This window comes from Oreochromis aureus, linkage group 15, assembly GCF_013358895.1.
Source record: "Oreochromis aureus strain Israel breed Guangdong linkage group 15, ZZ_aureus, whole genome shotgun sequence".
NCBI classification, from domain to species: domain Eukaryota; kingdom Metazoa; phylum Chordata; class Actinopteri; order Cichliformes; family Cichlidae; genus Oreochromis; species Oreochromis aureus.
This window is the reverse complement of record NC_052956.1, coordinates 17,836,500-17,864,443: the sequence shown is the minus strand read 5'-3', so window position 1 is coordinate 17,864,443 and position 27,944 is coordinate 17,836,500. Positions and strand designations below refer to the sequence as shown.

The 27,944-nt window shown below is 40.5% G+C and overlaps 1 protein-coding gene across 2 annotated transcripts; it reads right to left on the bottom strand.

The window, feature by feature from the left end:
- On the bottom strand, positions 1–27,944 carry LOC116311469 (kinesin-like protein KIF3C). Of its 2 annotated transcripts, XM_031728597.2 has the most exons (10): positions 25,997–27,944; positions 6,786–6,887; positions 6,445–6,567; positions 6,156–6,164; positions 3,980–4,098; positions 2,556–2,672; positions 2,216–2,324; positions 1,196–1,341; positions 744–827; positions 1–652 (listed from the first exon to the last, which is right to left on the bottom strand). In XM_031728597.2, exons 1-10 carry the CDS (start codon positions 27,404–27,406, stop codon positions 583–585), a joined length of 2,289 nt encoding a protein of 762 aa, XP_031584457.1. In that variant the 5' UTR covers positions 27,407–27,944; the 3' UTR covers positions 1–582. The 2 variants fall into 2 exon arrangements, with proteins under 2 accessions (XP_031584457.1, XP_031584466.1); XM_031728606.2 differs by lacking the exon at positions 6,156–6,164.

Here is a 27,944-nt window from a genome sequence, read left to right as displayed (position 1 = left end):
TGTTCTTCATTTTAATTACATTAGTTTTTAAGACATTTCATTTAAATTAGACACTGCAGGGGGACAGATAAATGATGGGAGGTAACAGGAATGACAACGGTCATCATTCAGGTCTTGAGCACCTCGTCTGACCAACAACAGTACACATATCATCTATTATTATTTTTTTTAGTGTACTCATTTCCAAAAGCCAACACTGACATAAACTCTCTGACGATGAAGTCCAACTTCTACATAGAAAACAGACCAAACCTGCTTTGAAAAATCCAGAATACATGAAACGTTCACCTTTAAATCTGCAGTGGTCACGACTAGAAACACAAACAGGCAATCATACAGCGCTTTGTACACAACAGACACACACAAACAGACAGACACACACACACACAACAGTCTGGGCAGTTCAGCACTGCAGCCAGCTGCTTTCAGAGACGAGCTGTGGCTATCGGTCTCAAACATGCAAAAGAGGAAAGGGCTCTGCCGGAGGAGGAACTGGAGGAACTGATTTATACAGAGTTTCTGAGGTTCATATGGTCATTTAGTTTCCTGCCAGAAGATCATTTCCATGTAGTCTGTCAGCTTTCAGCAGAGGTGGTGGTGGTGTGTTTGTGTCCCAGCTGTGGGCCTCACTGAGAAGTCTGTAAGGCGGCCACTGGCCAAAAGAGGAAGTTGAAGTTGAGAGATCAAATAAATAATAATAATAATGGGAATTAAAAAAAGAGCTCTCTTCATTAAAGCTTTACTGTGCCGCTGCGGTTGTGGCAGAGTGACATGCTGCCAAGGACACATTAGAAGGGGAGGAAGTCATGGATTTTGGAGTCTGACACCTGAAAAAACAAAAAAAAGTTGTATAATACATGTATAATATGTACAATCACAGATTATTGAGATTATCCAGCTGAGAAAATGACAGATAAACCATCAGATTAGGGCAAGAGGGTGTGGCTAATCCTGAATAATCCCATTTACTGTAGAGATGCTCTGATGCTAAACCATTTACAGTTCACAGGTCACATGCACAGGCTGAACAGTGGAAGCGGGTTTCAAACACAAAAATGACAAAGTATTCCCAGCTCTATTTCCAGATGTAGAAACATCTGAGCAGCAGCAGCAGCGTGCAGTAAGTGTATGCCAATAAAGAAAGACAACATATGTTTTATTTATATGAGAAGAGGCTGCATTAATTTGACCTCACCAAGACTGGGACTTTCGAACGCCTTTCTCCTTGGTGGGCGAGCTGTCCACCGAGGGACTTTGGTTCGGTTCTGCGTCCTTCGAGCGATCGACTGAGGCGGTGTTTGGAGGAGTCATGTCCAGCTCCAGAAACATGATGTTCTCAGCCTGAACACATTAAGAAAACATTACCTACAGTCAGTAACGCATTAAATGGATCAAAGTATTGAAGCCCCTTAACAACAGGTGTATAAACTCAAGAAACTAGCCGTTCAATCTGCCTTTATAAATATTTGTTATTGCAAAGAGCTGGCTGACTTTGACCATGGTACTCTAATAGGATGCCCCCACTGCAACAAGTCAGTGCTTAACTGCAGAGAAACCTGCTCTGGCATTAACATCAGCACAAAAACTGCTTGCTGGGAGCTTCATTCAATGGCCAAGTAGCTCTCGGTCACGTTTACTGAATGCTGTGTTACTCTAGTAAAAGCTGAGTCCGTCAATTTCATAGCAAATGCTTTAATAAAGTATGGTGCATTTTTATAGTTAAGGGTTTTTTATGAGCAAAGCAACAACAAAAAAAGAAAAGTAATGTCATGTTCCTGAGATTGTCATGATATTTTTGCCACTTGGTTTCTAGTTCCTTCAATTTCCAGTGCCTTAAGAGTCCATTACGTTTTTATTGTTCAAGTTTAGCGTTGGTTTTTGTATTTCAATGAGTCTTAAGTCTGACTTTGACTCTGACAGAAAATACCATTATTAGTAAATGGTCAAAACCATAAGAGTAAATCATGCCTGAAATCTTTAAAACTAAAAAACTGATATTTAGTCTTTCAGGATGCAAAAGGACAAATTAAACTGAATATAAACTGACTGACCTATAATGAAAATAAAAATGTACATAATTTATATAACATTCAGAATAAAGATTTATGAAAAAACAAAAACATACTTCTTTACATTAAAATTTAATGATTTATATTTGTGGGCTTGTTTTATGTCCTCAAAAGGATGTCAGGTCAGCACACACACAGACACTTACCCTGTATCTGGAATGACCTCCCATCGCTATGGCAACCCTGGCATACTGGCTGATGGGTCGTTTGTATCCAACTGCAGATGCCGGCCTTTTCTTCATCTGCGAGGATTTACTGAACGGAAGAAAAGTCGGGATCAATGAGACACACAAAAACCCAGTCTGGAATCAATTCTCAAAAGGCCAAAAAAAACATCTAAAAGAAGCCAAAAAAAGGGAGGACGCCACTCAAACAGCAGCAGAAGAAGACGAGAAGAAGAGATAAGCATATTACACACCAGAGGTCAAAACTAAAGCCTGACTAAATTTAAGAGTTTATTCTTTTACATCAAAACCAGACGCTGACCTTTCAGCAGGAACAAGTGACTGGAACTTCCACTGGTCTTCCTCAGGGTCAAAGACCAGCCTGTTCATTATCTTATTCTTCTCCTCAGGCGGGATGAAGTTCTCTATGATCAGATACCTGCGTGTTCACAACACAGAGTGATGCAAGGTTCAGCTTGATGTCAGAAGTAATGGTTTATATCATATGCAAGTATCTGGAGTCATATGGTTATAATAGCAAATGCACTGTGAGTAACATTTTAGGGCTTTATTTGTATACTTTTCACATTTTAAACTGAAAAAATTGATTTTCTTTGAATTTGTAAAGTCTTTTTTACTCATAAACACTAAACCTACTGATAAATGAACTCTTGCTTAGAAGCTTTTTTATAGGTTTAGCTGTTTCTTCAAATCAACATAACTTAGCTATTTAACTGGCTGCACAAAACCAGGTTTAAAAGAAAAGATTAACAAATACTTTATGGTATTATTACAATACTGTTACAAAGCACTTTCACTGCTTAGAGAAATTTAAAAAAAGAAAAAGAAGAAAGAGCAGCTGGCTATCACAGCTGCTAGCAGGGCTCTTTTCGGGAAGCAAAATAAGACATGTAGACTTCTGACAATAAAGAAAAGTTTACGCAGCAGGGGAGCAAACAAAAAGAATAAAAAAACTGTTACAAAAACTGTAAAAGTACTGAGTTTGGCATAAAAAAGAGCCCTACCTCTGCAAGAACAGATTTCTAGTAAAAGCATTTTTTAACTGCTTACCCTGCAGCCGTACTTTTGCATAGAATAAAAGACAACTGGTAAAAGCCTAACACAATTTGTTCTTTAGTGTAAACACTCAGACTGCAAAGGAAGTAACTATTTAAATGAAGGATGTCACAGTCATTATACATCAAGGGCCACATACAGCCCATTTTGATGGTAAGACGAGTTAAATTTCTATCACTATAAAGATGTCTAATTATACATTTAATCCCTGAGATATTTTTAACATAAGATAAAGGGGTGCAATTTCTACATGATAAATGTCTAAAATTACTGTCCTGTAGTTAGTTAGTTTTTTTTTGATGATGGATGAAAATTTTCTTTTTGTTTTTTAACCATAATTTCCATATTGGAGAGTAAAAAACGGGAACTTTTCTGTCATTTAATTGTTTATCTATTACTTAACTATTTTGGTGTAGTATGAGTGACTGTGAGGAGGTCTTTATTAGCAGGTAAAGATGTAAAATTTAAAAGCCCAAAAATGCATGCCCTCCATCATATTTTCTAAAGCCGTCCTGCGGACCAGAATGGGGTCTTTGCTAGGCCAATACTGGCCCCCAGGCCTTATGTTTGATGGATTTATTGATCTTTAAATGGGACTGATTGCTTTGAAGAATCCCGTACTATATGTGATGATTTTTGAGCACTCTTTGTGATTTGTGGTTGACTCACTTGAACTTGAGCTCTCTGGTGAGCTCGTTCTGAGTTTGCTCGAGCTCCTGTCTGCTCCTCACGTGCTCGTCGTTCACGTCCTTGATCTCCACTTTGATTGCCTGGAGCTTGGCGTACAGCTGGATGAAACGACAAAGACAAACAAGCGAGAGGAGCGATCAGACCTGAGGTTCCCAGTGAAGATGAACTGGTCTACAACTCGCTGCAGCTCGGTTGCCCATAGCAACAGCACTGGAGGCACTGGTGTCTGGTGAACAGGCCAGCCAATGGGAGCTCTCCTCCTCTAATTCCTCCTCCTGGTTCCTCCTGAGATTTCACACTGTTCATTCTTTGACTTCACCCGAGGCTTCAAACATAAAGGCGAATCCTGACTTCAGCCATGAATCATGACACTGCAGGCTCTGCAGCTCGGACACGGACAGCAAAAAAAAAACAACCCCAAAAATCAAATCAATAAAAAGCATCTGGGGCAAATCTCCATTTTAGGACAGATTTTACCAGATGCTAGCTTAAAAATGTCAAATATCTTAAAAACCACCTGGAATTGGATTTGACAGTTAAATTTAGACTTCAAACCTGAGGCCTTAATGTTACATTACAGAAAGGTACTCTCACTCTCTTCTTATGCTAAGAAAAAATGTGGCTAAAAGTGCTTTCATCACTGAATTCTGGTCCCTGTTGGTTTTGCAGTGTTTCTGTTTTCCCCAGTGTCCATCCTGATTTTTACTGTTAGCTTTAATATCCCCGGAAGTTTGTTTTTCCTTCTGTTCCTCTAGCCTTTTTGCTTCAGTGCTAACTTGGTTTTACCTTTTGTCATTTAGTTTTGTTGACTTATCAGCTTTGGAGTAAAGCTTGCTCTTTGCTTTATGTCATACTCTTGTATGCAGTTGCTTCCACCTCTCTGCAAAACCATGATAATATGTCCTTTTGTCCCTGAAAATCTATTTAAGCTTGAAATTAATTTAATTTCAGTGAATTCATTCAGTTAACACACTAAACAATACATGGACACAACAGGTATTTAAGTTTTGCAGACATGTGAATTCTTACACCGTAGCATTAATTAATAATGGTAGCAGTGTTGTATCAAGTGAATAAAGGCCCAGTTGCACAGGCCTAGAGATTGGTCTGCAACCATCTTGCAACAAACTGTTACAAGGGAAAAGTAAGTATTCCCCAACTAGTTGCTAGTGGCTGATGGAGGTTGTTGGGAAAATGACTGTAAAAGCCAGAGTCACACAGACCTAAAGATCGGACTGTGACACAATGGCAACTACATGTTCCTAAGAAAAAATGTTTATTCCCCATCCAGTGAATGCTCAGGTCGCTAGCATATTGCTACTGTTTGAACAGCAGTGACAGCACTGTCCAGCTACTCTCCAAGCTGTAGTTAAATTAAGAAAATGGAGAAGGTTCGCCTTCAGAATAAAAGCTGTGCCTCAACACTACAGCCAACATGCTTAAAAAGGCAAACCTTTTTACTTTTTCAAGTTTTACTACTGCTGGGTGAGTATCAGCGAGTATTTGTAGACAAACATGAAAAACTACAGGTAACCGTGGCAATCTGCTTTTTTCTTTTTTTTTTACGTCAACTTAACAGTTAATATGATCAACTTCTCAGTTGATCATTAAATAATGACTCTGGAAGGAAAAAAAGAAAAAAATTATCATTAGCTATTTTAAGAAATAGAGTTCTGAAATAGTTTTTTTTTTCTTTTCCAGCAAACAAGGTGTCAGTGACATTTTTGTAGTCACTGAGCGTTACGGACTGCCCACTGAGTTTTGAATGCACAGCGTGAAAAACACCCCGTCTTTTCTTCAGACTGACAGCATCATGCAGTGTGAGAGGAGTAGATGGACCCACGTTCGGGAATCAGGGCAGCAAAGATCAGCAAAGGATCATTAGTTACATTGTCGCCCGCACTCGCACAACGGGCCGCTCGGTGTTAGTCCTGCTGGTCGCGTCCGTGCAGCGAGATAGGGAAGCGGAAAGAGAGGGGAAGGATGTAATAGGTTCGGTGTTTGTACTGGTGAGGGAGAGGTTTATTGAGTTACTGGGGGATTTGGAGCAAACTGACCATTAAGTGAAGGAAGACTGAGAAGGTTAGTGCAGAAAGCGTGAAGACGTAAAACGGCAGATAGGGAGGGAGGGAGGGAAAGGGACGGCAGGACAAACCTTGAGGTACTGAGATTTAAGTGTGTGTCCGAACGAAGCGAGTGTCCAAGTCAAGGGGTCATTTGTGATCCAGGTCAAAGGTCAAAGGGAAAGAAGGGGGTAAAGAGGGACATTCTCACATTAGGAACAAAAAGGGAAGGTCTGTAAGTGTGTGCACGTTAAAACACACCTATACTACTATGTCTATTACCTCTTTTGCAAAAGTGTGTGCGTGTGCAGAAATGAGGATATCTACTGTATTTCTACTTGTGTACATCAGATTTTTTTCTGCATCATCAGGATATTTTACCTTCTTGAGTTTCTTTGTCTTGGCTTCGACCTCCTGCTGCAGGGAAGTGAAAGTCTCTCTTAGTTCCAGCGTCTCTTCATCCTGAATCAACACTTGCTGCTGGATCTCGCGCTCCTTACGCGTCTGAAAGCAGAATGCAAATATTACCCTGTTTTTTTGTGGATTCCCCTCAGCTCTGGAGTGTTTTTATCAATTCAGGCTGCAGAAAACACTAATTACTGTAAATGTTAAACAAACTGCTGCAGAAAATATTTCTCCTAAGGTTTTAAATGTATGCCTGAAGTATGAACTGTGCAGCTGTACTGAGTAAATTAGTGTACTACTGCAAAAAACTGCTTTACCTGCTCCGCTATCTCCTGCCTTTTTATCTCCAGCATCTTCTGCTGCTCATTGGTGTGATCTATGATGTTCTTTCCACCGACCAGCAGCTTGCTCTCCATCGCCTGAAAAAACAAACAACATTTTGATTCATATTTCTGAAGCTACTTTATTACATGCTTATATTCTCCGTCAAATGCCACACATCCTGCAGGTTCTATATTTAATGCCACATCAAAAAGTCACTAAACAGCTAAAGTTTAAAGGAGCACACTGTTAAAAACGAAAGTGGAAAAACAGTTTTTGCTGTTAAACGTCATTAGGAAAGCATCCTCAAATGAATTTCTGGACACACAGTTCATAAAAGCAAAAGGAAAATAATAATAGTAATAAATAATGTGTAGGGCAGTTAGCACTGTTGCCTCATAGCAAGAAGGTCCTGAGTTCAACGCCACCATTTGAAGCCTTTCAGTGTGGAGTTTGCACGTTCTCCCTGTGTTCACGTGGGTTCTCTGCAGGTACTCCGGCTTCCTCCCACAGTTTCCATAGGTTAATCTAAATCATTTGAAGGTGAATGATTCACTGTCTCTATGTGTTGGCCTGGTGACAACTAGTGACCTTTCCAGAGTGTACTTTGCCTCTTTCCCTATGGTAGGTGAGACTGCCTCAAGCCCCCCTGCGACACTGATAAGGATAAGCGGAAGAGGATGGATGAATAATGTGTTCAAAAGGAGTAAGAAGCTTACATTTACGCAGCATTTAATGTGCCTCTAGATCACTGTTTATACTCACTAACAGCTCATGCCAACTACTAATTATGTTAATTGCCTGCTGTAAATTGATACTAACTGGATCACAGTAGATTTGTGTTTTCCTTATTATTTCTTTTGTGATGCTCTTTTAAAATTTGCCCAAACAATACAACACAAATAATAGTGGATATTAGCAGGTATAAAACCCCTGTTATTAATATAAATCAAAGGCTTAATATAGAAATTTCAGCTGACGTCAACCCTCGCTGACAAAAATTGAACGCTGATGGAAATGAAGAACTAGAAAGTTTGTCTTCTTTGCTTTTGAACCTCTGCGAGGTCAAGCTAAGTTCATCTGGACATTAAACAATTGGGTCTTTGTGCGTGTTTGTCAGTGCAGACTTTGTGCTGATGAGGCAGACGGACGCTGGAGGCTGGCAGCTTAGCATCGACATGACGACACGCGACAACAAGCTGAGCTCTGCTGAAACTCTGCAGAATCACAAACTGTGTCCAAGTAAAGCAGTGCAAAGTTACAGTGTAAAATATGTTGTCACGTTCTTGTTGTTGATTTTCTAAAGGTAATGAGCGATAACCACTTTTAACAAAGACATTCATTGAGATTAAAGTCTCCTTTTCAGGGGTTACCTGGCCAAGAAAGCACAGGCTGTGTATGATCTGTGCATATGGCTTTTGACAATAAAGCTGACTTTGACTTTGACTATGCTCTAGTGCCACTGATGGTTACATGTCCTCCTATAATTGCACACGTATTGAGCTTCTCCCAGTCAGACTAACGCTTCTTGTGGAGTCTTGTTTCCAACCCAAATGACCACAGTGACTCGTTTGCAGACCTGTGAAAGGCTTTGAGGTAACAAATAAGGCGAACGGGCCAAATCTGTCTTCGTTTTAGTTCAATATTGTGCAAATGCAAGAACTCAATGCAAAGCATGAATGCGCCACATCTAGTGTTTCAACCACAGATGGATGGACTTGACATTTTGTGCACACACTCATACCCTCATTAGGATTCATTGTAATAGCTTTGTTGATCTCTTAAGCTTTGATCTTAACCAACAATAATTAATAATGCCTGCAAATTTTTACTTCTGCTTTGTTGTAACGTTTGTACAGGGACAGTGTCATGGCCCTGGTGTTCTGTAGTTTTTGTTGTTGTTTCTAGTTGATCCGGGATTCGGTTGCTCCCCGGTCTCTGGTGTTATTTTTACTTCAGTGTATTCTTCATGTAGCGTCAGTCATGTCTTTTAGTCACTTCTTATTTTATTTTGAAGGTTTGTTTTCTCTTGTGTCTTATTTTGGTTTTACTTCCTGCTCCTTTCCTTGCCCTCGTTACTTTTATTGCTTTAATTTCTACTTTTTCTTATATGAGAAAATGTAAGTTACAAGTATCATGTATGTCTTTACTTGACTGTTCCAAACTCAATATCATTTCGAGCCTCTGATTACAGCTTTTCTAGTTATTTGCAGAGATTAAAGGCCTGGAGTCACAGCGATGCAATTTTCAAGTTATGAAAATTGCACATGTTCTTGTCATTATCTTCCTCCCTGCTCTAAAGGAAAATTTAAGTAACAAGGAAATACAGGAAGAGAGGAAAACGGAAATAAGCTCCCACAGACGGACAATGCATTGGTCACATTCCAGATTACAAAAAGACAGTGTGTGCATGTGTCAACTCTGTGCAGCCTATATGGTTTTCGCTCTCCACTGGGCTGTATGGGTGAGCACGAAAACGCACTCTTACACCCAAGCAGAGGACAGTGGAGTCCTTCAGAGGGGATGCGTCTGCAGCAGGTTTCCACAGAACGCCTCTTTGTTTTGAGCTGTCTTTGTGTTTGGTGCGTGAATGTGTCCGTGAGCGACTGGTTCGCTGTGCTTTGTGTTCTGTCATATTCTTTCAGCTTCATTAAAGGGCCGATTCATGTCAGGGATTTTCCCTCTCATGCATCCTATGTCTGCCCTCCCTGACAGGCTAGCTGGATCCCTTACACACAGTCTTTATGATGTGAAACATCGGTGACTTAAATGGCCACTTGACATGTTGGATTTAACTCAAAGTTTGACTTTTACTCCACAAGGAGTCTGTCTCATTCATCATGCACTAATCTTGTAAAGCAATATCACGTTTTAGCTTAATTCAAAATTGCAAAAACGTTTAAATCTAAATCCAGAACCCTCAAAGTGCTTCCCACGGGTGCTTGCACATTTAATTCATCCACAATTCACACTGATATATTACATACTTGCCCAGGCAGCATTTCTCTCCAATAGCAACCCTTCTCCTCTCCCAATAATTACACACTAAGCCTTCTTAACTTTAACAAATACAGCTGGTGGCAACAAATTTTAGAGCCACCTTACTAACAGTTAAAAAAATACTGGTGCCAGTGTTCAGTCTCCTAGCAGATGCACCTGTGGTATGGATCTGAAAACTCTGCGTCACCTCATTCTCGAGTTATTGCATTGACAAAGTCAAGACAAAAATAGCAATTACTGCGCTCTGTACAGACACGTCACAAGCACTGATGAAAGTGTTTAGGGTGTTCCTCTTTATGCCTGGGCAGAGACTAATCATACGCTGGCCCTCATTCATAAATATTTTTTAATAAAACGCCTTTGGTCGGTTCATTATAATCGTCCCTTTAATCGTCCCAGTTGTTTCTAACAATTTTTAAAATCTCCCAAAAAACTTGAAGCTCAGTTGTGCACTAAAACAGGGAAAAGGATAACACTTTTGTGTTGTCATACTTTTCCCAAGAGTGCAAAGGCGAGTGTCAGTTACTGCTGTAACTGACAAAAGAAAAGGAGTAAATTAAGAAGAGACTGGAAGTAAAACAAGCATGAACTTGGGGTGAAGCTTCACTGGATGGTGAGGGCTGCAGGTCTTGGGAGAGTTCAGAAGTTACCTTCAGATAATTAAGTAACAAAAGCTACCTGTTATCTGCTTATTAGCCCAATACAAGTGAGTTTTTCACAGCAGAAGGCGCTCTTTACAAATGGGCGCTGGGGGGAGGGGTTTGTGGCGAATTGTTGTCTGCTGATTATAAAAAGCTCCACTGTGAGCCTCAGTGGGTTCATAAAACTGTGTCAAACCCCAATTACACCCATTCACAGATATAACAACATCCAATTAAATTGGAACAATGTTGGTGTATACTGCACATAAATGCTGGTTAGTCTAGATACAAACAACCTGCAACCAAGAGTGTATCTTCTGCACTGATTTCCAGTCTTAAATCAAAATTGCATTTAAAACATAGAAAAAAAATGAGTGTCACACTGGGACGAGAACAATATTTCCATCAGCTGTTATGATGAAAATGAAGAAAACAGTGCAGTGGCGTCCTTTATGTGAAATAAGAAAGCATTTTTACCAATAAGGTCAGAGTTCATGAAACAAAAAGAAGGTTTAAGAGTGGCCTAGTCAAGGTCTGGACTTGAATTAGTTTGAGATGGTTTGGCTCGTTCATAACGCTCCACTGTGGCTAAATTGAAACAATTCTGCAAAGAAGAATGACCTCAAATTCCTCAAAAGCGATGTGAACGAGTCCTCGCCCGTTATTGCAAATGACAAACACAGGAGTTTAGTGCTAGTGGCATTAAATGGACTGTGGTGTAGTTGTTTTAAGGACTTATTCTGATTAGATTTAGCCTGAGGAAAAATTCCTTGGGCTCTTCGCAGAGGGACCAAAGGTGATGCTGTCTTCACTTTTGTCACAAACAGGTGACCCGTAGAGACTTCAAGCAAAAGTCTTCTATCTTCTAACCAAACCTTTCAATCTTTGCAACATACATGTTCAATAAATACATTCAATAAATTGAAACGCTAAGAAAGAGAAGTCATGGTTATGGTTAAAAGGACTTTTAAATCTTCGCAAACTTTTCTGATTAAAGCTGCTGCAACAAAAGCTGATATAAAGAAGGCAGGAAAACAGGAAGAGGTCGTGGGGAGGAGGACGATGACTCAGAGTGGAAGCCAAATGACCTTCACTCAGATGACTGTCGACTCACTGGAGTCATGATTCTGTTTCCAGACATCCAGGCAGATCAAGGTTTCAGTCTCACACACAAAGCCTTTCCATCACTTTAAAGGACATCATATTGACTTACACTCCTTTTATGATTTATCCAAACCATAACCATTAACAATATGTGCCAAACCTTAGTCACAACCTAACCTTATACTAATCTTGAGTCAAATCTTGGTCCTAAAATTAAATGATGATATACAAAGATTCAGATTTATGTCCCTGCAACATGAGTAGTACAAGCAAACACACACAGCTCAGTTAAGGTTAATGTAAGCATGCTATGTTGGCTAACAAGATACAACTATAAATGACTTTTATCATAAATAGCTAGTGCTAAACAAGGCTTAAGCAAAATATACTGGAGAAACTGAACAGCCAGCTCTATACAGTAGACTCTCTTTCAGTACAATTTAATACTAAACAAGACAAAACATCACTCACGTCTCACTTTAGGGCTTAACAGAATTTATACCACAGTGACACTCGGGGAAACAGCAGATGTGACTGTGTGCAATAAACTTGTAATTTCATTGTCTTTGATACGGTTGCTTCCAAAATGAGTTTTAGTTCTGTGACCACTTGCACTCAGAAATCATCTTCAAGGAAACTTCCCAATGCTCCCAGTTTATGATTGGGTTTATTTGGTTATGTGCAATCTGTTTGGGAGAATACAAACATACATTACATAGAAATTCATCTTAAATTCTAACATTCACTTTGCAGCCAGAAGCTCATAGATAGTGTGATAGTTGCTGCAGGAATGACAGTCTAACTGCAAAATAACACAGGCACTGGGTGACCTTGCTGTTTTACATGAATATAACCAGAATGCTAGCTGAGTCAAGTCCCCTTTTGCAAAGAGACAAGCTGCATTTATCAGTGCACACTGACTCACATTTATTGCATTGTGTTGGCTGCCTGTGTTTTTATAAACTGGGCAGCAATAATTGGCAAAACTTTGCCAATCAGCCTGGAAGTGAATGCAGTTAATCCAAGTTGGACTGCAATTGTTTGGAGACAGGTTGCTTTCAATCAAAGTCACAAGCTATCACAGTGCTGATAGCTTGTTGTTTATCTCACAGCAAAATTACCAGAAACTGCCAAGTTTAAAGAAACACTGTGGGAAGCAGCGGCGTCTGCAGGAGGATGCCGAAGAAGAAAACTGAAGCATTTGGAAATGCATTTGAGAGCGTGTGTGAGTGCCAGCATGCATACTTATTTATGGATATATAATCTGCCCATAAGTGTGTGCTCAGATTCTTCTAGCTGTGACTGATCCACTTGCTGATGGGAAAGTGAAGAGAATGGGAAGTGTTGCACATTGAGCTGGCTCATCAGCATCAGCCAGCCAATCACAGCGAGGCCAGGGCCCGCTGGGAGCGACTGGGCTATAAATATAATGTGACGACAACAGGTCTGTGCAGCAGAAAGACAGAAATCCTAGTGGGCAGACACACAGGCAGAAGAAAAGAGAAGTAAAAAGAAGAAGACAATTGAGTATGAAAAACAGCGAGCAGTGTAGGTCGGGACATCTCGAAGAATCTGTTTCACATTAGTCCCGGTCGATGCAAAAACCACTTAAACAGCCACGATTTGAAGCCTCAAATCTTATTACAGTTTGCCATCCATCCCTCATCAACTGCATCCTTCAAACACACGAGACAGATCCAGTAAATGCCATACAATCAGCAGAACATCTGTCTATTTTGCTGGAATACAGACACAAGTCGAAACAAATACAAATTTATTTTGTGATTTGACCCATTTTTCTGTTTAGGTCATAAATTTTCACAATAAAAGACACGGATATTCATATTTGACAATAAGTTTCCTCAAAGGTTCCAATTTGTTGATATATATTAATGTAGATGATAACAAAAACACTGTACACTGTCAATCCAAGCTTTTAAATCTATACTTTATCAGGAGAAAAGAGGGTGACGTTAAAAATATTTGAGCTGTAAAATTGTGCAGCATGTACCTGCCACCTTATATCAAGAGGAGTACAACAAATTTACTGTGGCATTTCTTTCATGCTCAAAACTGCAGCAGATTTTTGCAGGAAGATTTAAACAAGACTTCAACATTTTGAGAAAAATGCAGCTGCTCGAAGAAAAGACAGCACACCAGTCCTGAAAGCGATGTGCTTTGGCCCGAGTTCTTGAGAGCTGGATTATAAATTGGTCTGTCTGTAAAGGGCTTTGTGTGTTTTCAAATGTGCTGTATAAATAAAACTGACTTATTCCTGCCTAGAGTCAAGATCTCTCTTAAGCTCTAGTTCAGATTTCTGTAGTTTTTTTGTTTAATAAATCTACTAAAATTATCTAAATAATAAGTTCATTTGCGAGTTTTAGTTACTTTCTGTTACTCTTAACTAAGCTAACTTATATCTGGAAAGCAAATATAAAACTTCAAAATGCCTAAAAGGTCTTTAAAGATTTGAGTGTGTGTAGTGATACGTGTACCACTAGGACTAATGCTTACTAATTAAGACATTATGTCTCTTCTGGTACATCTATATGAAAGAGAACCATTTATAGTAACACTGTAAACATACTTTAAGTGACCCAAGGGACATTACAGATTATAATGTAGGTACAATCACATGTAGAATCATAAAGAAGCTTACAAAATAGTGTAATTCCTTTATTTTATATTATAACCCCTCAAAAATCCCGTTCATTACTGTGTATTCACCAATAGCAGGTAGCTCTATATGCTTGATTTGGGAGTTTTTACCTCCGATGCACCTCCTGATAAAACTCAGTTTTTGGGAAACAAACCAGCAACCTTCCACCTGCCAACCAAGTGCGTTAACCACTAAACTATGCACTGACACTAGCATAAGCTAACTGCAGTCTTTAAAATAAAGCAAATGCATGTAGAGGTACGTTTTAGACTAATTTTGACCCTAAATGTCTTTACGTGGCTTAATTGAAAGTGTTTAAATTCATTACTTAATATCTATAGAATTCATACAACATCATATTAGCAAAATATTACATTACTTGTACCCCTTTAAATCCAATTTTCACTTTCTGTGCCGTGTGAGATAACATATATTTAATATTTGATGCGTACGTGCAGACATTTCTCTCTCTCTGGGAATGTTTTCTCTAGCGAGGCAGATGCCCCCTTCGTGTAGCCAAACAGACACACATGAAAACACACATGGACACACACAGTTGATTCATCAATATTTCAGTGATGCTGCCTTCCATGCTGAAAGATGTAGAGCAGAGATGAGCTTGTGCAGTTATCAGCCTCCTACACACACACACACACACACACACACACACACACACACACACACACACACACACACACACACACACACACACACACACACACACACACACACACACACACACACACACACACACACACACAGGCCTCTGTAAGTCTATTCAGGCCTTTCCTCTAATTTAACAGGAAGGCAGCTATGCAAACAGGATGCGCCATTATTCTATCCATAAAGCTGCATGTGTGGTATCTGTGTGTGTGTTTGTGCGCATGTTTGTAAAATACATTTTTCATTCTTAAACGGATACTGTGGAAAGCTGATATGCACATACCGTGTGTGCATGCACATGTATGTGTGTATCTATAGTTCCCATGAGGCAGCTGGTATTGTTGTTGACCAGGCGCTCTGATTGGTTCAACTTCAGCTGGCAGGATGGAGGACGAAACTTAATGCACATCAATTTCCTGTGATAACAAAGAACAGAGTAGAAAACTGCAGCGGGATAAATTAGTTCATGCTTATGCGAACTGAGCTACAAACTATAAGCACGAGGTACGAGTTTCAGTTATTATCCTGCTCCGGGCTAGGTTGTCCTCCACTGTTTCTCACAACGCCTGACGATGCAAAGTCTATTTTAAGTTTCCTACAAAAGGGATCAAAAGATCAAGAGTGCCAACAGAGAAAGAGCCCAGTGTTTCCCAACACAGACTTTATCTGGGCATCTTGCCATGGACGAGTTTTTATTCTTAGATTCCACTTGGTGGATTCACACTCTTAAGATCAGACTGTGCTAATAAAATTTTCTGTTAACACAAGCGAAAACTGCAGTTTGCTCTAAATTTGCAGTTACTGGTGGTGATTTCTTTAAGCGGAAACTTCACACATTTACAATGGAGATGTGTGAAATTGTCCAATTTGCAGCGCTGCTTTTCAGAGAAAGCAGCATGCATAAAATTACCAGCTGAACTAGCAGATGAGACAGTCTGCAATAATCACTGCTGTATTAACTTGCTCTGATGTCTAACCCGTCAAAGGGGGAGGTCTGAAACTTACCTTACTGTATGTGTGTTGAGGAAAATATATTTATTTATAGGGGGAAAAGGAAATAGTTTTTAATGAATGTTAGTTTGAAAGTTACTTTGAACATCACATATTGTGAAAGGATGGGTTCAAGGGTTAGGATTTTAGTAGGTTTTTCAGGTTCAAAGGGAATTTTACAGGGAAGACGAGGCTATAGAAAGAACCTAAAGAAAAGGAAAGATTTGACTGAGGCTCAAAGTTCACAAGACTTGCAAAACAAATTTGTTAGTAGTGTAAAAAAAAATCTAAAAATTAAAACCATAAATTTCCAATTTGAAGCAAGAAGAAGAAAGTTAAACATGAGAGAATCGTGACTCGAGAAGAGCTGCTTAAATGCCGGTGGGGTGAAACAACAGACAGTATAAAAGGCAGCTGTAGCTTCCTGGTCTGAAAAGTGTCCTTCAAGATGGTGATGATGTAAGAATCATCTTCAGCCTTGAAAACAGAACAAACAAATGGTGGCATCAAGGTCTATGTGTCCATCTTTAATGCTTTCTACAGGTGAGACAGCTTCTTCTGAAGATGAAACAACCAATTTAAAGCTGGTTCAGGTAGGTTTAATATACTTCAAAAACTAACAGAAACGTGAAACCAGAAGGGCAGAAAAAATGATGAGAGCGCCAATGAGAGAGGCGGTAGGTAGAGGAGAGACTCTGCAGTTTTGACCCAGAAAACTGGATCTAAGAATAGTCCACATGAGGGTCGGTCACAGCAGCCTCCTGAAGAGAAGCTGCTGCATGATGCCATGAAGCTCTCCACAGCAGCTCGCTGTTTCATAACAGCATGAATCCAAAGCTGCACTCTGCTTAGGTAGGTAAAAAATATCAGAGTAATGTGAACCTAACTGGGCGTAAGGGGAGAGAAAACAGCCGCGTTATTAGACACATTATGACAGTCAAATGTTAGAGGGAAAGGTTCTGATGTATGATAAGTGACTCAATGAGTGCCTAAGGTCCCGTCCTAGAGACCAGTCTGCAACCAGACTGCATCCTTAGCACTTTTAATCCTAATTTTTAATAACATTACAAACTGATGATATCTTCCTATTAATGCCAAGTGAGCTAACATTAACCTTGAGGCATAAATTATACATAAATTATACATTTGGACATGTAACCTAGTTGATATATAATGAAAATTCATGCAATCAAATATGGACATCTGGCTAATTGTTGTGACAAAGCAGCTCAGATGCTTCTGAGAAACTTTAATTTTGTAATTCACTTGCGCGCAACATTTTGTTGTGCAACTTTTTGTTGATTTTAAACTTTCACAAGTGCCACAGAAAGCAATGACTTCCTGTTAAAATGCTAAAGATGCAGCTGTGAGGCACAGGCGCCTGTTCACACTTCATAGGCTGTTGTACCAAATAAAACAAGCCCATAAAATGTGGGTGAATACTGTTATAAAGACCTTTTTAAGTTAATTTATTTTAAAGAATTTAAACAGTTTTGGAGTTGCCCTACTGGCTAAAAGAGAGTTAAATTAGTGAATAATAATCACATATTTACCCCAAAAACACTAATGTAGCAGACACAGCTTCACCTTCATACCCAGCTCTTTAACAGGGCAGCGTTAGCCCTGTGACAGAGGGGTGACCAGCCCAAGGAAAACAACATGTCTAACTAGATCTGTAGGTTTGTGACTCTGGTCTGGACTTTCATTTTTGTGTAATATTCAAGAGCAAAGCTGCATTTGACTGGTTCTTACATGAAGCCGAATGCCTTTAATTGGAAATCACTCTAGGAAACCTTCACAGGGGACCTTTACACTCGCTTTTACACCAGGACATGCAGATCACTTCTCAGAGAAGTCTCCATATAAAAGATACACTAAGGCTGGTGACTCTCATCTTTTCACCTGCCTGTGGATGGGGTTACATGCACCTATTAGGGTCGCTTTAGCCTCCAGCACAATGTGTGGCCTGAACACAAATGGTAAATGGACTTGTACTTATACTATGCTTTTCTACGCTATTTGAGGAATCAAAACACTTTCTTACTAACAGCCTAATTCACCAAAGTTAAAAGTTCACACACTCACATTCCATTGCAGGGCAACTGGGGGTTCTTGCCCAAATACTACAATCAACCATCTGAGCCTCAACCCAAACCCCCAAAATACCCTTTAGTGTAGGCGAGTTTAGGCGAGTTTAGACTCTTTTTGGGGTGCTCAAGCACCTTTTTTCCCTTTTTTTCTATTTATGCCTGTTGTTCTTCTAACTAATTGTTGTTTAGTCTCACTGTGCACACCCAGACACACAGCAGAGTCGCTCACCGATGGTGGAAAAACGTTCAGCAGAGAAGATAATCTAGCATCACCACAAATGCAGAGTCAACTTAACCTCTAATTTAAAATGAAACCAACAGACAGACTCTTTCTGTTTTCTCTTGTTTGAGATGATGAACTATAACTTCTGCCTACATGCATTTCAAAGAGTGAAGAAGTGCGAGCATTAATGGGTAAATTGCCTGGATTGTCAAGCCATTCAATGATCACTCTGATCATCGTTTGTAGTGGAGATCCGAGTCCATCAAACCAACCCTAGCAGACTGGTTATAAAGCATGAAGATGAGTGCTAACTGGCTGATGCTAGCCAGTTCCACAGTAAATCATACCTTTTCTTATTCTTCTTTTTGACTCTAATGATGATCATAATTTACCAAAACAACATCATGTCTTAAATAAGCGATTTAGACCTTAAAATGCTCCTGAGAATGTTTACTGAGGTCATAAATCAAGGAGGCAGTAGGATTATATTCTCAAAGATTTCTATTGCTACAAGTTTTTCAGAAAACAGAGGAGTCGCCTCCTGCTGGCCAGTAGAAAGAATGGAAGTTTGATGTCCTACCACATTTGGACAAAAGCTACATTTATCTTTTTATACTTTTTATATTTCTTCCTGATTTCTCGTGGTTTTGACGGATCATAAAGTTGAATTTTTCTTCACGTGCCTTTTGATGTGGCGAGTCTGTCAGTTCAGTCCCACCTCAGCTTTTCTCCCAGCAGAAGAGGAAAATGGTGAAAACAAGAGCATGACGTGGACATCCTCATATCATGACCTGCAGACCTAACAGGATGTCACACATTAAATATGACCACGTAAATTCAACCTGGCAGCACCTCCAGGAGGGCACACAACAGCTCTACACCGACGTCACAGCACAATCCACAGATGGAGCGCTGTACCTTGGAGGCCAGTTAGCTAACAGCACCCTGCAGAAGCACCAGCTGACCCAACACAAGGCTGGTTTCTGACCTACTTCTGTTTGTTGTGTGTGTTTTAATTGGACGGACGAGAGTGTGCAAGGGAGACAGAGACACAAGCAGAGAGGGACTCTATTGCATTACCATCTCATTTTATCTATAATTGGCTATTCCAGAGCACATTTCCAGTGCTCCATCTCTTGTCTGTTGCCTTTTCTCTCTGTCTCTCTGCCTAGTAACCTGTCTCTCACTGAACCAGAGAGCAGAAGGAAAAAAAGAACACTTCAGGCAACCTTCTGTGATTGGCAGGTTAATGTCAGCCTCAGCCAATAAAAAGGAAGCTGGGCCACGGTGCTTAGGTGGGTAAGGAACAAGGTGATCATATAAATAAATGCATGATAAATTCTATTTTCTACAAAAATCAGAGCAACAGAAACATTTTCTATTTATATTTTCTATTTATATATGATTCTCTTTTATTTGTTTTTATTATTTTTAATGAGACTAAATTACATAAAGAGGTCAACATCATCTATATTTTATCTATGATATGGAACATTAGGGTTGGGCTCTTGTGCACATAATACAAAGACAGTGCTCTATCTGATGTAGCTACTGGAAACAATAACCATAAACACAACAAACACCACCATATTTATTCTTTATAATAACATCCATTCAGCTGCTTTACAGCTGAAAGAACTGGTTATTGTCAGTGCTGAATAATCTGGGGAACAGTTTCACTAATTAAATCCTTGAAAAAGATGTCAAACTAAAACCCAGATATATTTAATGTAGTGTAATAAATTAAAGCATAAGGAGGGATTATGTAATGTTTTAAAAATTACTGACGAATCATTATCTATTCTTGTTAGTTAAGTGAGTGTTTATCCTTTATATGTTTTAGAGGGATATCTTTCCTTAAGTCTGGAGGGATGCCCGGGGAGACTGAGGACACACTGGGGAGATTACATCTCTCGGCTCGGCTGACCTGGGAGCGTTCCCCTGGACAAGCTGGAGGAGGCGGCTGAGGAGAGGGAGGTCTGGGCTTCTTTGACCCAGCTCTATATAGGAGCTGGAGAAAATGGATGCACTGATCTTTCCTTGAATCATGACAGATTTTTGTGTTATTGTAGATATTTTCACATTGGCAGGGTGTGTAATCTGCTCGCGTTTATAGAGACTGTTCACGCCTGATGTTGCAAAAGTCATGACTTTGGATGAAAATTAACAGGAGTAGCAATAAAAAGCCCATCTGTGGTGTATATTAATGCACTTTTAATTATTGTTTGTAAGCATTTTTGTTTTGTGACCATGCATGAGACATCTGCAAGGGCTACATCATAAATTACTGTTACCTCATGAGCTCTCAAGATCAGTGCAGAGAAAAGATTAGACTAACTAGTGGTGTGAAGTCACATAATTTAAATTACTTTTAAATTGAGTCATGAACTGATGGCTTAAAACTTGTCAACAGTGTTCATGTTTTTGCTCATGGTATTAACAAACCCATGTGACTGAGTGCAGCAGTGTTGTTTACATGTTTTTTACTATTTTTGGAAAACAATGGAGCTCTTTTTTCAGGTTTTATCTACCGCCACAGTTATCTGTTAGATTTTACCATTCGTTGGAGCAAACAAATTAACCTTCATCTTGTTTGCTGTGGGGTATATCAGGTTTCCTTCTTTCTGATGCATCAAAGGCAGGAAATACTTCTTACCCTTAATCATCTTCCTCCCCGAGGGGAGTTTCTCATTCTCATCACTCGGCAACCACCCAGAGCCAAAGACAATCTAAACTGTGTACACAGACAGAAAATTTCATACAATTTAGCACTAAACAGATTTCATCTCATGGCTGTTTGGAGAACAACAAGAAGAAATATGAGAAGCCTCATGCGGAGATTCAAATGAAAGTGCTGCGATCAGCAGACCTATATACATTTAGCTACGTCTCGTGGGACTTCCTACACCTCAGACCTTCACTCACAAAGTGCCGAACAGTAGAAACGAGGCAAAAATGAACATGTTTACTCTGCGCTTAAAGTGGAGTATAAGCACTCTGGCTGTTTCTGCCAATTTCAAGGATTTTTCGTTTTGAGCTTGTGCAGCTGAGTCCATGAAATAAAACTCTGGAAATACATTCTGCTTCAAATTTGCATAAGCGCTGAGATGTTGTCCACATGAAAAAACATAGAAAATTTAATTAGCAACTCAACAAGGCGAAATCTTGGGCTGTATGGATAGGATAATTTATATTAGAACGCATTTACACCTATTCCTTTTTGCTAGCTGTCTTTTGGGTTCGATCTGCAATAATTTGAGTCACTAAACTTACATCTTGACTGTTTTTGTGCTGTTGGTGCCTTTCATTGCATTGCAATGGATTTACAATAATATGGCTAATTAAGATAGCTCCACCCTCTAATTCAAGAATGGTTTCACTCCAAAACCTCAGATGGAAATGGCCATAATGTACAGTGATCCTGAGCGGTCAAACACACTGCAACTTACGAAAACACCAGTAAATAGAAAAACACTGTAAAAGCACACATAACAGACAGGTGTTTTTGGGCAACAATAACAGATAATAATGGGACGGAATAGCTGTGGAAGTGACAGAAGCCAAAACATGTGAAGGAATGCACTGAGATGCCTAAAAGAAGCAGAAGCATCTGTGTTGTGATGGCAGGGGTGCCTCCACAATGTTTTCATAGGGATGGCTATATAGAGGGCACTAAAATGTTGGGGTGTGCTAACAACCTTCTGTCTGTGCGTGTGAGAGCACTTGCAGGCTCAGGTGCAGGGTTGGAGGGGAGGTCGGTGACGACAGGAAATCACGAGGAACATACAAAGTGACACAATACAAGTGCCCCCCTGGCCCCCCTTTGATGGTGGCCCTGTGTACAGGAGTAATGGATACAAGGTAATGTGTGCTTAATCGCATAACACTGTAGATATATATTTGCGATTAGCTTTTTAGTGTTAGCGTGTCAGCTTTTCCATCACATTGTTGTCTCCCCAAAAACACTTTTTTTTTTTTTACAAATTAGGTCTTCAAAACCTGGACATTAGATACGAATCTTTCTAATTACATTACTGTTACAGTGGCTCTTTCAGTCTTCTGTATGTAGTCTATGGTTTATTTTTGAAACTGGACGATAATACAAACCCTTTGGTTCAAAAAAATCTTTCACTCAATAAGATTTTCTTTAATTTAAGAGCCACCACTGGGCGACGATGTGCGGTAACAACTATTCAAAATTACGTTTGCCTATATTCCAATATATTAGCAACTCTTTATGTTTTTTACCCATGTTTGCAACAATATGGATATTAAGTTGTCATATATTGACTTTAGCTGCTTTGCCTACGTGGAAGAAATCCACATATAGGCAAAATGGATCAATTTGTCCATGCACATCAGTTTTGTTTGGATTCTTGAGGATAATTATAACCTTTGTAAATCTGTAAAAACCCTTTCTTTCTCTGTTATTACACTTCGCCAATTGCTGCTACCGCTCTTACTGCTCTCTTTCCGCCTACACTGAATATTTTTTAACCCACTACTGAATGCATCAAGTTAACACCCCTGCTGTGGGAGCTTTTAGAGGATCTCTAGTAGGCTGAGAGAAAGTGGAAACATCAAAAATTCAAAAAACACCATTAATATTACTCCTAGAATACACAGAATATCACAAACTGATAACAGTCGAGAAGGGTTTTCATACATCATACTGCCCTTCTATTGCTCCCCTAGAAGAAACACTGAAAATGTCTTTGTCCTCCTCTTGTCTCCTTACTCCATGCCCTCGGGCTGATCAGTAAGCCGATCTGCCAGTGTCTCGTGTTGGATGGTCGGGAGACTGCAGCTAAAGTATTATAGAGCGAGTCATTCAGTCATTCTGCACGAGTGACTTATTGACTGGATATGCCCATGAATCAGAGCAACTAATTAATGCAGCTCTGACTCAGTCTTTGATTGCAGGCTGTGTGATGGCGTGTGTGATTATAGCAAAGAGAGAGCTGACATTTTAAGCTTCAGTGGCTCCAGTGCCTGTCGGGACATATGAGAGACATCAGACCAAACTGTGGATACAGGGTCCTATGTGGGAAAACACATCTATGCACAGCTATTAATAGTCCTAAATGAAGATTTAAAGAGCTCTGACTGGTTTTGTAAGTGTAGTCTGAGAAGGAAAAAACTATAGTAACAGCAGCTATAGCTATAGGAGTCTAATCAGCAATATCAGAGCAAATAACTGTAGAAATGTTTGTATTTCAAGTGAAACCATCATACTGGCACATTCAAAATACAGACTGCAGAGTATGAGTACACTAATCTGTGTCTTTGAAGGTCACATTGAGGCGTTAACAAGCTGACTGTGTACTCAGACTACAAACCAGCTTTTACAATGCAGCATACAGAGCAGCATAAGAGTCCTAGCAGCTCAGTCTCATCACAAAAATTGAAATAATCACAAAAAAGCAACCCATTTGTATCTGTGCACTGACAGACAATCTGACAGACATTAATTTTTTTGTGACAGTCAGCACTATTTTGAAAGTGTTCATCCATCAGTCTTCTTAACCACCAATCCAACTCAGGGTCATGAAAGGGCTGGAGCCTACTCGAGCTGTCATTGACAGGAAGGCAGCGGGGTGCAGTGCTAAGACAGACAGACAACCATTCACACTCACAACCACCAGTTAACCTAACATAGGTGTCTTTTGACTGTGGGAGGAAGCAGGAGTACCTGTTCCTGTGTGCAGCACATATGTTGACACATTAGAGGGTATAGATCTCCATAGCAACCGAAAAGAATAGCTTTGAAAGAGGGTAACAACTGTATTTAAACCCAAACCATGATTTTTTTCTAAACCCAAAACAGTATTTATATTGCCTAACCAAACTGTGGTCTGCAGTGTATGAGCAGTGAAATGATTCACCACAATACCAACCCTTCAGCATCCAAACCTTTAGCCCTTTAAAAGTATAAAATATTAATTTTAATGACTATTTCATAAACTGCTGTGAGACTGCACTGGTTCTATACCTTGTAAGCAATCAGATTAGCAGTAAACGTTTAAAACAAACCTGAGGATAATAAACACAAACTATGGTAGAGTACAGCAATACAGGGTGCTGATAGTGCAGCAATTAAACAGACTGGGGCTTAATCAGTTCCTTTAATTAAAAAAACAAAACAATACAATGACCAATTCATTTGATATTCATGTTTTTATATATTACTCAATGAATCTAATTTAACTCTAATAGAACGCTCAAACCAGCAGTAGTGGTGACAACATTTGTAGAAGAAGAGATGGTCTTCCTGATGCAACCCCAAAGGGAACTGGATCCTTTGCTTGTTAGGCAAAGGTGTAAAATGCTACACTAGAGAATCAGAATCAGAACCAGAATCAGAATACTTTATTGATCCCTAGGGGGAATTATGTACCACACTAAATTATGTACTAAATGTACTGAATTATGTACTACACCACTGGGCCACTAATAAGAACACTTAGTAAAGGTTAGCACAGGGGTGTCGAACTCCAGGCCTCGAGGGCCGGCGTCCTGCAGGTTTTAGTTATCACCCTGGGTCAACACACCTGAATCAAATGATTAGTTCATTACCAGACCTTGGAGAACTTCAAGACATGTTGAGGAGGTCATTTAGCCATTTAAATCAGCTGTGTTGGATCAAGGACACATCTAAATCCTTCAGGACACCGGCCCTCGAGGCCTGGAGTTCAACACCTGTGTGTTAGCACATTTACTCCGGTTCTAACTCTGAAGCACAGCTGCAGATGGATGTTTGTATGGTTAAAACTTTCAGATTACATTTTAGTGTAGGTTAAGGTCAGAGTTTGGCCTTTAGTTATGATATTTGGGATTAGAGTAAGGGTCCAAGGAGACGTGGGCAAAATATGACCCTCGGTCCGAATCAGCCTGCGCACCATCTCAATCCAACAACCACAGAGAAAAATCAATCAAATCCAACACTGTGTTAATGAATCTCAAGAAGTGTGTCTCCAGCGAGTCTTCAGGTATTCAGGCCTGTAAAACAATCTGTCATGTCCACCAAATTAACTGAATACCATACTTCAGCACCATGTGTGTCATGTTTGACTTTAGATGTCCTTTTTCAGAGAGAGTATGGCCCTCTGGAATAAAACGTCAAACCTAAAATAAGAGGATTCTTTTCTTCTACTTTAAAACAAACATTAAGATGACATTCAATAAGAGGGTTTAACATTTATTCAAATAAATCATAAAACTGTTAAATCATCGATCAATGCATTTTCTTAACCGCTTATCCACTTAAGAGTCACTGGGACACTGGAGCCTAGCCCAGCTGTTACTGAGGCATACACCCTGGGCAAGTCGCCAGTCCACTCTCAGAAATCATCACTGTACAATATCAAAAAGCTTCTGCTAACATTATCAGGGAGAAAAGATCAATTACATGTATATTTTAACAAAATAGATCTTAAAGTCCAAAATAAATGAATAGGAAGTGTTTTATTGGACCTTATTAAATGTCTCTTTTGTGATTTTTCATTCTTTAACCACTAACTTTTCCAATAAATTTGTTGTATTTCTAGTACTTTTAATTTAATCCATTGAATTTCTGCGCCAATACAATGTGCAGCACCATCTAACATCACCTATGGAGTTTTGGCATCTCTCTACACTTTTCACCATTTGTTTCTAGTTTTTGTTCTCACTGTTTAATCTCCTGCTCTCTTCTTTTATGGCCTCAGAATGTACTATTCAATTTGTCTTTTGTGTGTGTTTGTCTGGAATGGATAAAAGAAGAAAGAAAGCAAATAAGGAACAAAGAAAGACAGGAAGATAAAAAAAACAAACAAGCAAACCACCTGGTTGGACTCACCTTGTACTTGGCGGTCAGCTGTTCTGTGGCTTCCTGCTCCTTCCTCAGATCCACCATCATCCTCTCTTTCTCTCCCAGCAGTTTCTGCTTCTCGTCAGCCATCAAGTCCTGGTCTCCTCTAATGGCCTCCTTCTCGCTCTCTAGCCGTTGCTCCTCCAGCTTCACGTAGTCCTCTCCCTCCTTCTCGACCTCCTCGTCCTCTTCGTCCTCAATCTCTTTCTCCTGGTCTCCGTCCCAGCTCTCGTCCTCCACCTGCTCACTCTTCTGTTTGCTCCTCCACTTCCTGTGGTTGAGCTGGGCCCTGAGGCGAGCAATCTCTCTCTGGAACTCCCGCAACAGAGCATCCTTGGGGTCCTCGTTGACTCTGGGCTGGTTCTGGATGTTCTTGGCCCGGTTGGCGTACCGAAGGGTTGTGAGAGTCTCGTCGTAGTGCTGGGGGGCCGGGCCAAGTGTGGCAACCATAACAGTCTTAGCATTCCCGCCCAAAGAGTCCTGTAACAGCCGGGTAAGCTTGGAGTCCCGGTACGGCACATGTCCGCTGCGCCCATCTGCCAAAGCGGAGATAACATTTCCCAGTGCTGACAGGGAAAGGTTGATCTTGGCGGCCTCTTTCAGGCGCTCGCCCTGGACGCCGGTCTTGGTTTGCCGCTCGCTGCCAGCCAGGTCCACTAAGTTAAGGCGTCCAACCCGGATATGTTTCCTCCCATCTGGCCCAGGCTGACTGCACTCCACAGTGATCAAAAACAAAGCGTGGGACCTGGACGAATGTTCATTCATGTCTGTTGCCCCAACCGCCCTCGCCTGATTGCCCACATTCATCACCTCCTCGATCTCCTTGATGCTCTTGCAGACACAGGATGTGAGATCTTGAACATACACACCAGTCTCTGGATTCTCTCTGAGCTCCAGGGCTCTAGCATTGCCGTGATTGGGGTCAAGAAGATCCCGAATCTCCTCTCGGTAGATCTCGAGGTAGGACGCCCGCACTAGGTATTGCTTGTCAGATTGGGAGCGGGAGATGTGTGTGAAGATATGGTCAAAGGCATTGGGAATCACACCTCGTCTCTCTGGGTCCAGCCACGCTCCCTGCATGGTGTATGTCTTCCCAGTTCCTGTCTGCCCATAGGCAAATATGGTGCCATTAAACCCTCCCAGCACTGAATCTATCAGCGGCCGCACGCTCTCGTCATACAGCTCTCGCTGTTTGGAGTTTGCATCATACACTGCATCAAATGTGAATGTTTTCTGGGGCTCGCTTGGTGGTGCACGAGGGTTTCTGAGGATTACCTGTCCCAGCCGTAGGTCCATCTGCACTATTCCCCCTGCAGGCCCATTGGACTCCTCTTTCCGGCTCAAAGGGCGGCATCGAACTACCACCTTCACTGACTCACTGCTCTTGTTCTTTGACATGACTGGCTTCTGTTACTCGTTGCAAACAACAAAAAGGGTAAATGTGTATTATCTAAGTCCACAAAGCCCTCTGAAGCCCTTAATGAGCATATATCCCGTCTGTTAACTGCATGTGTTTCTTTAAATCATTCATTCAAAAAAAAAAAATCATTATGGCTTCTTGGTCATATCACAATGGAAAACAGCCACAGTGCCAAATAGCATAGACTCAGATATTTACCAATACAGATGATGAATTGCCACTGTGTGTAACAGCCAGTTTCCTTGGCTTATTGTGCGTGAATGAGCCTACAAGCAGACGGACGATCAGCACCTCTCACGCTTTGGATCGACGCTCCATTGCAGCCCGATGAAAAAAGAAAAGATCCAACAACGCCGGTAATGACACAAATCAGTTCAGACATCACACTCATATCGTCCTCGGCGTGCAGCTCCGAGGCAGACCGCTGTACGCATCCTCCCGTCCTCCGCGCAGAGATGCTCCGAGGTGGATTTGCAGCTCTCGGTCCGTCCGGAGAGACAGAGCTTCCCTCTTGTA